Genomic DNA, 15,377 nt, shown 5'->3' on the forward strand with positions numbered 1-15,377 from the left:
TGCCCATCTGTACAGATTATTTTAAAATGTAGATTCCTTTAAACGCGTATTATTATTTGCTGAGGTTAAGCTCAGACCCGCTGCGCTCGGGCGTTTAGCTTGGTGTGTTGCTGATTTTATTTCGAGGGCCTGGCTGGCTGGCGAGGTTGGTCGGCTGGTAGATTTTAATGAGTAATTTACATCGATGGGCTTTCATTGCTGGAGATGGGCGGCTGCATGAGCTCTCTGCTGTTACACCGCAGCCCTCCATCTCAGGGCCAAACATAACGCACCACACTTGCCCCATGTTCATGCTTCCTTTGCATCGGAACGCGCACACAAACACACACATCCAGGCAAGCCCGCGCAGGCAGTCGGGGATCCTCTCAACCACCATGCACATGTGTGATGTTTATTCACAGAGACTCAGTGGCTAACGTTAAGCCCATTTAGGAACCCACATCCCAATGAATGTGCATCAGCCTACAACTATTTTACGATTTTCACACACACACACACACACACACACACACACACACACACACACACACACACACACACACACACACACACACACACACACACACACACACACACTCTATTTGATAGCGAGTGTGTGCGCTCTAATTCCTCAGATCCTGTGTGAGATGTTTGAGCCAAGGGTGCCATCCAAGAGTGTAGCCAGGCAGCAGCTGGTCAACGCTGTTAATCTTTGTTTGGTGGGGTGTATGCGTGTGCACACATTTTGCCCAAATGTAAAAACATACATGCACACGCATCTGTTTTCAGCCTGTGTGTGTGTGTGTGTGTCAGTACTGAGGGTTCATGCGATGGATGCTGCATGTTACTGTCATTGTGTCGTGATGACTCATAAATTGGGCTTTATATACTTGAACATATTGTCGCTGTGCAGTTTCGAACAGCCAGGGGTCTTTGCCATGGTTTACAGATGGTCTTTGAGCTTTAGAAATAACGTTAGCCGTATGCCCCTAAACAGACATGCACTCTTTTATCTGTTGGGTCTGACACACAGAAACACACACGCATACACACAAACAGTAAATAATACAAATCGCAACCGCACACAGATAGACACATGCACACATTCAAGAACACACACAGACACAATCCCAGGTCTATAATGCCATGACAGATACACACGCACGCACGGACACACACATGCAAACAAATACATGTGCATGCATATAAAGAAAAACCCATACAAATGCACCCACACACACACACCACAGTTGTTCAGGAGGACATCTAGAGTTGGGGAGCAGCTTGAAAACATTCCCTCAGGGCTCGAGGCAGCCTGAAGGCAACAGAGAGCCAGGCAGGGGAAACAGAAGGACAGCCACTGAACTGGGAATAGGGGCCGGGCGTGGTGTGTGTGGGTGTGTGTCTGTGTGGCAAAGTCCTTGTGGAATTTCTTTCTGTGGCCTTTCCCCCCCCCCCCCCCCCTAGTTTGTTTCTGATTTTCTCTCGCCCTCTCACTCTCTCGCTCTCTGTCTCCTTTTGGTTCTGTCACTTTATTTTCTATGTTTAAAATTGTAGTATCCTTTCGTTCCACTTCATTCTTTTGGAACAATCTCTTTCCATCCCCTTTGTTTATCATGCTTTTCACCTCTTTTGTTTTTTAATCTCTCTCTCTGTCTCTGTCTCTGTCTCTGTCTCTCTCTCTCTCTCTCTCTCTCTCTCTCTCTCTCTCTCTCTCTCTCTCTCTCTCTCTCTCTCTTTCTCTTTCTCTCTCTCTCTCTCTCTCTCTCTCTCTCTCTCTCTCTCTCTCTCTCTCTCTCTCTCTCTCTCTCTCTCTTACACACATATGAACAAGCACACACGCTCACTAACAGCAATTCGCTGTTGTTCTCTAAGAATTATTTTAAGATTTATGCGTGCGTGTGACGGTACCAACGACATGACATGTACGGTACCATTTCACGTGCTCATATGTATCGCATGTCCCCGCGTTGGCAGAGCTATCCCCTATTCACACCCTCAGGCTTCTCCTCTCTGTCTATGGAGATTAGAAGAACACTGTCTTTCAAAGTAATGTGGACACATTCGGTCATGAAAGACAACATAATTAGAGAAGCAGGCTTCCCTGTGCTACCAGCTCACCATCCCATACTGGTCCTCAGTCATCTCCAAGTGAGCGGGGAGTTTTGATGCTCAGCTTTGCCCCTCAAGCACCTTGACGGGTCATCTTTGAAGACACCTCATCCCTTGCTCTGACACTGCCTCACCTGGTACTCTTGACACAAACCTTTCTTTTTTGTGTGTGTGTGTGTGTTAGGAAGCACAAAGCACTGATGCCAGGATCGCTGCCCTGGAAGCCAGCTTGAAGCGTATGGTGTACGAGTATGTCTGCCGCTCTCTATTTAAGGTAAGCACACACTCTGAAACACGCACACACACACCAACAAACAAGCACGCATTGATGCTCTTGTCCCTCAAAGTTGTATTGTAATCTAAAAAATGGTGAATCAAGTTTAATTATTAGATCTAATAGATATCTGGTCGATGGTAGCAGTAAGATACATGAACATGCTGGCACCTTTGCCACACCTGAAGATAGGCTGGCTACTGACATTGATGTCCCTGGATTGTATGTTATTCATCACTACCACACAATTATAGGTAGTGTATCCCTGAAACAACGGTTTCAAAATAATCATATTCATCACATCATTCTGCATTATCTATATCTTTCACCCAGCCTCACCATAACAACAACCTTTTGCTTTTGGAAAAGGAAAGCTATCTGTTATTTTCTGACATTTTATAACGGATATGTATTCAAATGGAACATGCAGTAATGACTCCCAACCCTATTTTTACAGAAGTATGCAAACATGAAAACCCTTGCATTTGTCCCAGTGCACCACGTTGTAATGGAATGCCAAATATTGACTATCACAGCAAGACCTTGCATTGATGAGGCAGTAAATGAGATTTCTGTGTGTTTTGTCTGTATGCCTGGTGTGTTTGTGTGTGCTTGCATGCCATGCGCGCATCTCTGCGTGCATGTGAGAATGTGTGTTGGTGTGCAGGTTTTATAGGGTCATATGATAATGCCCAAGGAGGTTTAGACAAAGTAATGGTAGCTGCTACCACTGATAATGTGTGTCCTCTAGGCTTATTGAGCCAAGATTCAAAGAAACACACGCAACCACACACGCAACCACACACACACACATTCAGCTGGTAGCTGGCCCTGGTATTTGCATGTTGGAAACATTGGACTACATTATCAGCCTTCCTGTCAACACCCCTGTTGAAGAGAGAGAGAGATAGCGCTTTGCAGGATGAGGGCTGTAGGACTAGCAGCAGAGAGAGAGAGAGAGAGAGAGAGAGAGAGAGAGAGAGAGAGAGAGAGAGAGAGAGAGAGAGAGAGAGAGAGAGAGAGAGAGAGAGAGAGAGAGAGAGAGAGAGAGAGAGAGAGAGAGAGATGCCAATCTATACAATCATTGAGAGATGGGGAAGACAAATAAATAAAGTGGTGAGGGATGGACTGAGGACGAAACCGAATTAGACTTAATGAAGGGGGAGAAAGGCACTGTAGAATGAGAAAGATAGCTGGTGAGAGAGGGTTACATAGGGTGTTTGACCAGCCATGTTTTTTGTTTGTATGTGTGTGTGTGTCTGTGTGAGAGAGAGGAAGTCTCTGTCACTATAGCGTGCGTTCACTGGTTCATGTCCCGGTGATGTGATTTGCCATGACATGTTCCAGGTGTTGCAGGCGGCTGTGGTCTCTGGGGCCGTCGAGCTGTCACTGTGACCACGTGTCCATGCCTGAACACCCGTACCCATACACAGGCATGCACGCTCTTACCTTGAAAAGCTGTAAGCGTGTGGCGTTAATCGTTTGTTCCTCTCCTTTTCTCTCTGTCCTGTCCATTGAACTACATTCCCTGTCATCTCAGCCATTTCGGTGTAAACTGCTGAGAGACCTAGGAAGTCTGTAGAGGGGAAACAGGGGGGCCTTCTGCATGCCATCCAAAACGTCACCTAGCTCGGGGTGACATGCAGAAGGCACACAGAGGGAAACTCCTCTTCACTAGCTGCTAAAGGTCTTGATACAAAGACATTTGCTTTGCGACAGGGCGGTTGTGTTAATACCTCCAATGTGACAAAATAAAAGATGCTCTTTAAGGTACCCTAACCAGAAGCCCTTGTCCTGATGTAGCAACTTTGCTATGTATTCTATCGTTGGGTCAATCTAATTATAGTGCAAAGGGAAGCAGTATGCTTGCGTCTTAATTAAAGAGAAGGTTGTCAGAGATGGCAGGTCAGAGCAGAGAGACAGTGTGTAAACATGATGCCGGCTTGATCCTCTTTCCTTTGGCATCCCTCCCTGTGTTTACTCTCTCCTCTCTCTTCTTCACTCACACGTTCTCTCGGTTCACTCATGTTTCTTCCTTTCTGCCCTAATCTCTTATCGTCTTCCAAGTGCTGGCAAAGGAAGGGAAGCCTTTGCTTGACTTTCAGTTAGACTTGTGAATACTTAATCCCAAGGGGGACTTTATTGAAGCTGTCTGACTACCCCCGCTCCTGGCAAAGTGCAGTTTATCGCGTCAGAGATACAGCAGCCACACACGCGCCTGCACACTAACATGCACGCGCGCACACTCACACACACGCGCAGAGAATGAGAATCAGATAGTCAATGTGGCCCGCAGGTAGAATCGTCTCACAGCTGAGCAGTCAGCGCCGGCTGTTTTTTTTTTGGTTGTTGCAGACATTGAACAGTGAAAGGAGAATGAAGAATGCAGGTTGAGTGCACAGGAGCTGAGAACGCTCTCGTCCACAGGCATTTATCCCAGCGTCTCGAGTTGTCAGTCACGGAACGGTTGGCGTTGAGGGGGGAGAACGAGAGGGCGATGGGATGAGTGCAGAGGGATACCACTGCATCACAACCTCGAGTCAAGTTGCCTCAGTACAAGCTGCCTCTGAGCTTTTAGGATCTGTGTTTAAGGATTGTCCGGTATCTATATTTTCATAGCTATGAGTTCTCTCTGCAGATGGGTCCAGCCTCAAGCCTGTTGAAAGCCTCGTCCAAACATCATACAATTACAGGACCAATCAGTACTCCGGGTAGAGAGTTTTAGTTCATGATGAAGCAAGGAACGCCATAGTCTGCATAAATTCTAAAATAATGGTGATGTTCCCCGAGGACAGTGTAGCAATCGACGGGGAAACCGTCAATTTATCTGAAGTAGGCCGATTTGCTTCTTCTTTTACACCAAAGGCTTTTCTCAGTGGATACAATGTTTTTCGCCTTACTTGCGATCGGATTTGGCAGTAGTAAAGAAAGCGACATCTGGCTTTTGCCTTCTGACAAATAACTCTGCAGTTATGGGTATTTACCCGCTCCAGCTCCGATCAGCATTGATAGAAACAGGACGCTTGGCCCCTTTAGTGCGAGGCTGCGCTGGGTGCTGAAGTTCTGAGCGTTGATGTGTAGAAAGAAACAAACGAAATGCAACAGTGGTTTTGTTCTCTGGACTGGGTTTGAAAGAAAGAAATGAATAAGTAACAGACATACAAAAGTTATCCTTTTTTTTAAATATTTTCACTGGCCTCCGTGCTGCTTTCTATTGTTTACGAACCCTGTCTCCAGCGTGTTCATGACCGTGAACGTTACACAGCAGAGAAAAACCTGGACATGCTCATCTACTGGCAGCACTGGGAGAGGAGTCGATGGGTTTTCCCACGTTTAAAGTACCTGCATATCCGTGCTGGTTTTGGTAGAATAAGGGGTATGATTGTCAGTTCAAAAGCAATCTTGAATATCTGGATGGTCTCACATGGCAGCAGGCTGACGGTAGGATGTAGATATTATAGATTTTATAGTCAATGTAATAGAAGAGCAGAACAGCTATTCCCCTGTTAGCAAGTCCTCATTGTCAACCACACTTTATGAAACAGCAGCAATAATGTATGAATAGAGAGGAAGGATAGAATAATACATGGCGAGAAGAGCAGTACAGATTCAAGGCAGTCATGAAGAGACAAAAAAGTTCCCTCAGTTACTTGGTCTATAGGAATTCTGAGTGAAACTTCCATTTCAGATATCTTAGGAAAAAGTTTGGATTTCACTTGGGTAGTGAAACCAACTTTGGGGTGGAAAAAAAAGTTACGATGACTTGGGACATTGATTTTCAATTTGTAAAATGACACACATGAATTTTGTCATCACATCACTCGGGGTCACACTGTTTGCAGTCCCCTTGGTAACCGCACCCTCCATTCTGGTAAAATCCCTTCCCTTCCACGCACATAAACATACACGCACGCACCCAGACACACATGCACCCCCCATCATTCAAGCAAGCCTCATCCCTCTCCTCTCTTCTTTCCCCTGAACTTTGACCCTAATTACAGACCTCAGTGCCATCTATCTTGTTCACTTGTCACTTTGGACTCTCTCTCTCTGTCTCTCTCTCTCTCTCTCTCTCGTTTATGGCTCAGAAAAAGAGTTTGAATATGTCACTTGGCTACAGGAACATTGAATGTACGAACAAATAAATCCAATGTCCTATAACTCGATTTATGGTCGGGGCGGTTACCAGCCCTGACTTATTCCTTATGAACCATTTTATTGATTCATTAGTGTGAATAACCCCCCAGCAGGCTTAAATGTTTTGGTCCTGACCCTGTTGTACCCTTTCATCACTTCAAGTAAGGGCTAGATATTTTTCTGCCGGTATTTGTTCAGTCATGTCAGACCAGGGGGTCGGCAATGACTGCTGTCTGTCAGGGTCCTCTATCACACATCAAGAGCACCTCAGGGCCATGCATTCCTGACGTTTAGCTGTGCGCGTGCGTGTGCGTGTGTGTGTGTGTGTGTGAGAGCGGCACGTCAGGACCCCCTGCAGAGTTCCGCATGTGTGGAACTCGATACATCGGCCTGCAGACAGACAGACAGACAGACAGACAGACAGACAGACAGACAGACAGATGGGGGCGACCAGGCCTTGCCTCAGCATGCAGTGTGACAAACAGTTCAACGACCTTCTTACATTGTCCGTATTTGTCTGTGTGGTTTGTGGTTTCCTTGTATTTTTCGGTGTGTGCTTGTGCATTTTGCAGGTGCATTGAGCAGTGCATGAGATGGCTGCTGTGTTGATGCATTCAGGAAGATGAACGGATAAACAAGGCCGCTCAGGTGGCTCTAAAGCGGCCAGAATAAATTGATTTATTCAACGCTACCTGGCATCTATCTGCCATTCAGGGTTTATCCGTGGGTTTATGAATACGTGTTTGTGTGCGTGCGTGTGTGTGTGTGCGCGCATGTGTGTGTGTGTGTGTGTGCCCGTGTTTGTGTGTGTGTGTGTGTGTGTGTGTGCGTGCGTGCGTGCGTGTTTGAGGGTATGTGCATTTCTGCTCTGCTTCATTGTTGTTCCACTCTACGTGAATGGACCCAGGCACTGTAGTCATCGAGAGGAACGGTTACAGAATACTGTGCAAGAGTCCAGTTTGTCTCCTGTCTTCCACTTCCTCCCCAGTCATTTCAACAAAGCCTTCGTCACTGCATTTCTTTACCCCCCCCCCCCCCCCCTGTATTCTTCTTCTTCTCCCTTCTGAGTCATTAGTCTTGCTTTCTCTCGCTGGCTCTGTAGGTGGCAGAGAGATAAGCGAGTTGATTGGCTTCTTCTGCCTTATCTCCCCTGCCACCCCTCCCCCAGTGAGATTGGATTGGTGTGCAGGGGGAGGTGGTTTGGCGGCGGGGGGGGGGGGGGGGGGTTTGAGGGTACAATTATAGGACTCTTTCTTATTGTAGCCCGCTACCGTTGGCTGCAGGAGGCCGGTGGGTTCCCATGCTGTTCCCCCGGTGCCGAGGGGTTCCAAGCATTCCATGATCTGTGCTTAATAATCTAGAGCTGGATCAGGCGCATCCGGAAGCTGTAGGAAACCGTTTAATGCCACACCTGGAAACATCACTGTCGGAAGAAGAGATGTAAAACCAGGCCGAGATATCGCTTTATTCCCTCACCCTCATTGGTTAATGTCTGCAACATTATATTCATACCAATTTGTATTTTCTCTTTTTCTCTGCCTCTCTTTCTCTCTGTGTCTGTCTCTCTGTCTCTCTCTCTCTGTTTGTCTCTGTCTCTCTGCCTCTGTCTCTCTGTCTTTGTCTCTCTCTCTGTGTTTGTCTCTGTCTTTCTCTCTGTCTCTGTCTCTCTGCCTCTTTCAGTCTGACCAGTTGATGTTTGCCATGCATTTTGTCAAGGGCATGCACCCAGAGCTGTTCCAAGAGAATGTGAGTACCGTGGCACACTGACATTTTAACGACTGGGCCATAAAATTTGATCTCTTTTTTAACATTGAACTGTTCTCTTGCAGGAATGGGACGTCCTAACCGGATTCATAGTTGGAGAAGTGTTCAAGAGAGAGGTGTGTGTGTGTGTGTGTGTGTGTGTGTGTGTGTGTGTGTGTGTGTGTGTGTGTGTGTGTGTGTGTGTGTGTGTGTGTGTGTGTGTGTGTGTGTGTGTGTGTGTGTGTGTGTTTATTTTGCCATTTGTATGTTGTGGGACTTTTAGCACCACAACTATGATTGGTTGTTGAGACTCATTGACTTACTCTTCGTTCTGTATGCAGGAGTTTCCCTCGTGGATCGACCAGGAGAGACATGGAGCTCTGTCCATTTTCAAGGTACTTACTTGCTCGCTCACTCAATCACACAGAAATTAAACTTGTATGCATCGAATGGTCAAAATCACCTTTCATCCACCAGTGTGAACCAGTTCGTTCTCAGTCTGGGACCTAGTTTGAATAAAATAAAAGTGATAAGAAAAATAATCTAGTCTGCATTCTGAATACCCACAGAATCCTAACAGTTCATTGACCCATTTAATGTTCATGCTCTAGCTAATGAATGCAATGTTTATACATGAGGGTAGAAGCAACAGACACAATTAGAAAATATATTAGGTTTTCTTCTGACCCATAATGTTCTTTCATCCGGCCTGGAGGAAACATCTATCATGGATCGACCATTTGCATTGTCATCATTAGGAATGGCCTTTTGTGCAAAATCAAAAAACGTTGACTGAAATCCAATGCGTTTCAGAATAAATTGAGTTGTAGATATTTATTATCATCTCATACGCAAAGGACAAACAATGGCATGTAGTGGCTATATTACCACGGGCCCCACTGGTAATGGAACTGATTTAATTGACGCTATTCAACATCAGCGGTCTGTAAGAAATGCTTGAAATGTTCCCCCATCAATGCCCTGTTTTCCCCATCTTTATTCCTTTGTAAATATGTTGTATTAATGAATAAACACAGTATTTTTACCACTATAAGATATTTACCACTTCTGGATGTATATTACGATGTTAGAATAGTGTAGGGGATAGTTAAGCAAAATTGTGAACATCACACATTCGCCTACACTATCAAGTCAAAAAAAAAGGCCCACGATGTGGTTCATTTCACGTTCTACGGTGGGGACCTTGACAGTGTCCAACAGGTTGTGAAGTCACACCTTTTCAACCAATCACGTTCCTTACTTTCCCTCTTCTCCTCGGTCCGGTGCCTCACTCTCCCCCCCCCCCCCCTCCCAGGCTACCTTCTCATCCCTCTACCAGTCCCTGAGTCTGAGTGACGGAGAGTTCTGGCTCCCCTTCTCCCGCAGCTCCCACTGTGAACAGGAAGTCCCGCCCCCAGTCGCCAGGAAGATTACTCCCTTCCAGCAGGTCAGCTGTTAATCAGCCCCCCGGCAGGTGTTAGCCCTGCGGTGGTTTTAATTATTGATGTGAATGTTGACACCTAAATGGATGTACTCTGTGACACATTATTTGTTCTGATAAACTCGGTTGTGTCCTTGGACTACCATTTCTCAGCACTGTATCATCAAGTTCATAGACGTTTCACATTCAGTTTGACTGATGAGATGGTGGCTCCAGTCTGAATAATTATAATGGATCCTCTCCAGGTGTTGCTGGTCCAGGCCATCAGACCAGACAGACTGCAGAGTTCCATGGCTTCTTTCGCCTCACAAGCCCTGGGTAGGCATCCTCCCCTCTGCTCCTTAATACATCTGATCTATCGTCTCCCCCAAACAGCATTTATGTAGATATACGTGTTTATGAAGTCCCCAAGTGCACAGACACACAGTGAAACGGCCAGGGTCAGTGTTTGAATGCAGTGAGCTGATTCCTGAACGGAGTCTCACTGCAAGGATTAATATACACTCCTTACACACACACACGCACGCATGCTCGCACGCGCGCGCACACACACACAGCTTGACAAACACTGTGCACGTGCTGGAGACGGATGAGTGTGGTGATTTCTCTTCATCAGCCCGGTGGGTTAAAGGGGAGAGGGAAAGCGGGCGCCATGATCTGTTGATTAACCCCATGGTGTGGGAGCAGAGTGACTCTCCGTCAATGTGCTTTAAACCTTTCTCTCTATTTGTCTCTCCCTTTACCACTCCTAGTGATAAAAGTCACTCCCTCCTTGCGTTTACTTTGTTGTTTTGCGACCCCCTTTCCTGGTAGCGTTTTTTCAACAGTTAAGGTTTAAAAGGTTTTAAAAAATCACTTAAGCGTGTACCATATAGGCTCTATAACGAGGTGACCCGGGTTTGATTCCTGCCCCTGCTCATTTGCTACATGTCCTCCCCTCTATCTCCCTAACCTTCATCTCTCTCAGTCTATAATAAGCATAAAATTGCAAAAAATAATATAGGTGTAGTTGAGAAACTTGAAACTAATTAAAATATATTCACATTACACCGAATATTAATTGTCTCTTATTTTACTCATTTTGGATGAACCTTGGATGAATGCATTTATTTCATAAGGTAAACCACTGCTAGGGTGACCTTTCGCCCATGTTTTTAGCAGAGTGTAAAAACAAAACAAGGTATAGTATATACGCAAAAACGATCCTATTGTCGTTCCTAATATTCTTTCATAGAAGTCCTTCCATGCCTTGTATCTGCCTCAGGCTGTCTACTGTGAATACCACAGCCATACACACGCATACACATTCTGTATCACAAAGTTATCTTTGCATACACAGCCATCTTTTGTACATAAACACTGAGGCGTTGTTTCTGTCATTTTGTTTCCTTTTTTTACACATTTGACAGGCACACACAAAGACGCACACACACACACACACACACACACACACACACACACACACACACACACACACACACACACACACACACACACACACACTAATGAGCCCATCCATTCAGACCAGATAATCCTTCTAATGGCATGTTGGCTTGTGACAAAACACTCTGAAAATCCACTAATTGGTGTCAGGTAAAACTAATAAGTTGCTATCTTGTGTGTGTGTGTGTGTGTGCGTGTGCTTGAGAGAGGTGTGAGTGTGTGTTGCATATTAGATAGCGTATTTAGTTTAATGCTTCAAGTTGTTTTCCAAACAATTGAGCTTTCAGGTTAGGAAACATTTTAAGCAATGTTTAAAATGTGACATAACTATTACTAAATAATAAATAAAAATATTTAAATACTAAGACGCAGTGGTGTCTTGGCATTTAAGTTGTTAGTTCTTGAATAGAAAAATATGTTTTCTTTGATCAATTACGTTAATTGTGGAACAGCTTAATGAATTTGGCTTTGCTATTCCCTCTATGGTGCTTATATATTACATCCAAATGTGTCTTTCTCTGGCATGTTACACAAACACAGACTGTTTTACACCTACACGTTTGCAGCTATTCATAAATCCAGTCTCTAGTCCAGTCAGATCAAAGTCTCTCTCTCTCTCTTTTTGCAGCCAGTGATCATAGTATTAATGTTAATTATGTTTTATTGTTAATATTATTTTTATATATGCACGTACATTGGATAATAGTGCCTGCTAAAATTGACAAATAACTAATTTATTCGTTTTCACAAAGTCGCACACATATTCGTAAACTTCTGTTTTCCTCTGGCAAAGCTCTGATTTATTCCTCTCCTTCAGCCACAGAAGTATGTGTAAAGGTGGTGTGTGTGGTATGATAACATTTTTCTGATCATCCTCTTCTTGCCTCCCACATTTTTGTTGGCCAAATTAGGGGCGTATCCCACAGGAAAACAACTGTGGTTTATTATCTTTCTTTGCAGATAATGGTTTTCTTTGGCAATATTTGTCAATGTACTGTTCCAAAGTATCGGATTTGACCGATTATTCTACCTACTGTCTTAATCAGTATTTTCTGAGGAAAAGCAGGAAGCACAGCGGATGCTTATAGTTTGTCCTCCAGAGTTTGTCTGCTTGTCTGTGTCCTTCCTGTCTCCAGCACGTCCACTTTCTCCCTGTCTATGACTTTCTCTTCTCTCTACATCATCGGTCATGCTCGCCCATAACTTAAAAGTGGGTGTCTCATGGGGCCTACCATGCAGGGACTCTGAGGTCTCATGGCCTCAACCAAGGAGATTGTTTTGCTAAATGTGGGCATATGTGAAATTTCTACACCAATCAAACATTATGGCAGGCAAATGGGCATTGTGTGTGCTTTGATTGAATGGCACAGGCCATAAATGCAGGAAAATACATTGCTGATGTAAATAGAACTACCTACTACCAACAACTTCACTTTGGTAGCCTAGTTCCCCATAAACCACATTCAAATGTGTGTGTGCGTATCGTTGGTGCCATTTACACATGGAAGTGTAAGTGGTGAAGGCTTTATGTTTTACTTTAAACTATAATTCAGAGGAATAGACTTCTTATTTACCCTACACACCACTGATCAACCGTTGTGTTGACACTGACAGCCAGGCTGACAAGTTGCTGAGAATTCTCCCAATTTGTACTTGCTTCCTATTCAAGAAATGTGGTTGGCTGTAAGAGAAAGGACTCAATTTTTTTCATTTTTCGTGTGTGTGTGTGTGTGTGTGTGTGTGTGTGTGTGTGTGTGTGTGTGTGTGTGTGTGTGTGTGTGTGTGTGTGTGTGTGTGTGTGTGTGTGTGTGTGTGTGTGTGTGTGTGTGTGTGTGTCACAAGTAGTACACACTGAATACACACTGCAACGACAGCTATTCTCCATTTTTACAATGAACCAATGATGACTATTTGACTGACAACATTTGAATTAAAACATTTGACCGAGGTTCTGAATGGTAATTCTCTGTGCAGTGAGGTTGTTTAAATGCACGTTATAATTATCTAAAATATACTCTTTTATCATAAGATGTATAAACTATTAGTCTCTAACATGTGTGTCGCTTTTAATGTTGCCTCGCCGTGCTTTGTTATTGTTATAGCTCATTGTCAATGTTATAACTCATACACAGGACTGCAACAAACACACTCACGCTCACACAAATCACACTCCAGCATGTGTGCTCTTCAAAGCACTGTGCTGTGTCTGTCAACCTTGGATGTCAGTGTTCCCACTGTATGAATATTCATGGCCGTATGAACAATAGCTGAAGGCCAGACGTTCCTCAGAAGTACTGAGAGTTGCTCTGCCACTCCCAGCCCTGTCTAACTCGAAGCCGACGCACATCAGGCGTCACATGAAAACACATCACTCCATACACTCAAGCATTCACACCCACACACACGCACACACACAATATGTGCATATTGAATAACACATAAATGTGAGTTGTACAAAAAATGTGCAACTGAAATTCTGAATCTCTTAGAGTGCTGACTTGATCTTAACATCTTATTTGTAATTGCATTCCGTTCACTTATAACATTTACTGATCATTGTGCCTTCTTAAGTTCAGCAAGAAATTCAAAGATTATAGGAGTCTATCTCCCTCTACATTGGGATGAACTAGCATCACCCTAGGCAACAGAGCAGGAATGAAACACAATTATGTTTAATGCAAATTAGATATTGATTTTCTTGATTTGTAAGTAGATCAAATTATAACACTAGTGGTATTGGATAGTAGCAGTATAGTGTAGCGCGTGTTTGTTCATTTATTTTCATCAGATTCATCTGTACAGACAGAAAGACACAAATTATAAACAATTTGTGCACACGGTTCTTGCTTCTGGAGAATGATGTCATGGTTTTTTTCTTCTGCCTTACCCCATGCCATCTTTTTTTTTGTCTCATTAGTTTGATTAATGAAATCAACACTGTGAAGGATTTATTTTTTATATATATATATATATTATTATTATTATTGCTCTTTTGCTTTTGTTGTATTGCACAAGCTCTCTCGCTCTCCCCCTCTCCCTCTCGCCACCCCTCCCTCTCTTTTGCTACCGAAAGTCTTCAAAATATACCAACTGAAGCCATTTTTTTTAAAACATGAGCAGTGATATTAGGTCTGATTTATGGGCAATAGGGTAGATGACTAACAATAACCCAATATCACAGAGGAGTCCTTCACTGAAATCCGCTCACAGTAGAGTCAATCATTAGTAGTTTGATTGGCATGATGTCATGATAATTTAGTGGCCTGCTCCCATCCCAGTCTGTATGAAACAATTGCAAGGTATACAGAAAGACTTGTTTCAACCCAATGTTAAAGTGTATCAACATTAGCATTTACATTGCTGTTAAGTATACATGTTTTTATTTCAAGTGAAATGTTTTAAGTTCTATGTTCTGCTTTTCTATTTATTTATTTAATTGACCCAAATTAGTAGTTTGAACTAATCACAAGACTTCCTTTCACGGAAACGATTCTGATAAATAATTGTCCTAATTAACTTCATAGAAGTTTGCAAATAGCATGCATCAAAAAGACGTGCAAAAGTAGTCAGACGGAACCGGGCTAATTTATCAACATAACGACAAACTGATACTGTTCGCTAGATTAGCATGTACATAACAAAGTCATCCGAGCTTGATATTCCTCTGAGACATCATTACAATGCTTAACAGGTGAGTATCTACAACATTCAGGCAAAGAGTTTGCTACAGTTACACCCAGCTCTAAGTTTCGTTGAAGGCATGAAATTAGGGAGAGCTGAGAACACTCTCCTTTCATTAACTAGTTTCATTGGAGATAACTGTAGCCACAGACAAACGGCTCATATCACCAATTGTTACCTATTAGCAAAGATAAGGAGGCATTGTTTGATAAATAGTAGAATAAGTATTCATATGATACAGTATTAGGAATATACATAGTAGTATATATGATGGTATAGTATTAGTATCAGTATGTTCCCAATAAAGGTAAGAGTTTATTTTTGGTTGTAACTTGTAAAGTGTGAGGGTTAGTGTTTGGGTTAGTTATTGATGTTGTTCAATCACAAGTTGTCAAATTTAGGTGACAATGTGAACTTGCTTTCATATTTCATGTTTGTGTAGTTAGTGTGACCGTGTGAACATTTTTCGGTTTTATGTTAGAAACATAGTGCATGTTAGAAACATGCAAAAAAGCACACGATAGTTGAAGTAAGTTACCTATTTAATGCACACCAGTCTCCTCTCTA

At 43.5% G+C, this 15,377-nt stretch overlaps 1 protein-coding gene across 1 annotated transcript in view; it reads left to right on the forward strand.

Annotated features, from left to right (window-relative positions):
* dync2h1 (dynein cytoplasmic 2 heavy chain 1) overlaps window positions 1–15,377 on the forward strand; it is a 123,371-nt gene that overhangs the window by 63,503 nt on the left and 44,491 nt on the right. Inside the window, 6 exon segments of the mRNA XM_030380788.1 lie at window positions 2,276–2,365; window positions 8,183–8,248; window positions 8,332–8,382; window positions 8,587–8,640; window positions 9,561–9,692; window positions 9,932–10,004. Coding sequence (XP_030236648.1) covers window positions 2,276–2,365; window positions 8,183–8,248; window positions 8,332–8,382; window positions 8,587–8,640; window positions 9,561–9,692; window positions 9,932–10,004 — 466 coding nt within the window.

Source organism: Gadus morhua, chromosome 16 (genome assembly GCF_902167405.1).
Source record: "Gadus morhua chromosome 16, gadMor3.0, whole genome shotgun sequence".
In the NCBI taxonomy this organism is placed as follows: domain Eukaryota; kingdom Metazoa; phylum Chordata; class Actinopteri; order Gadiformes; family Gadidae; genus Gadus; species Gadus morhua.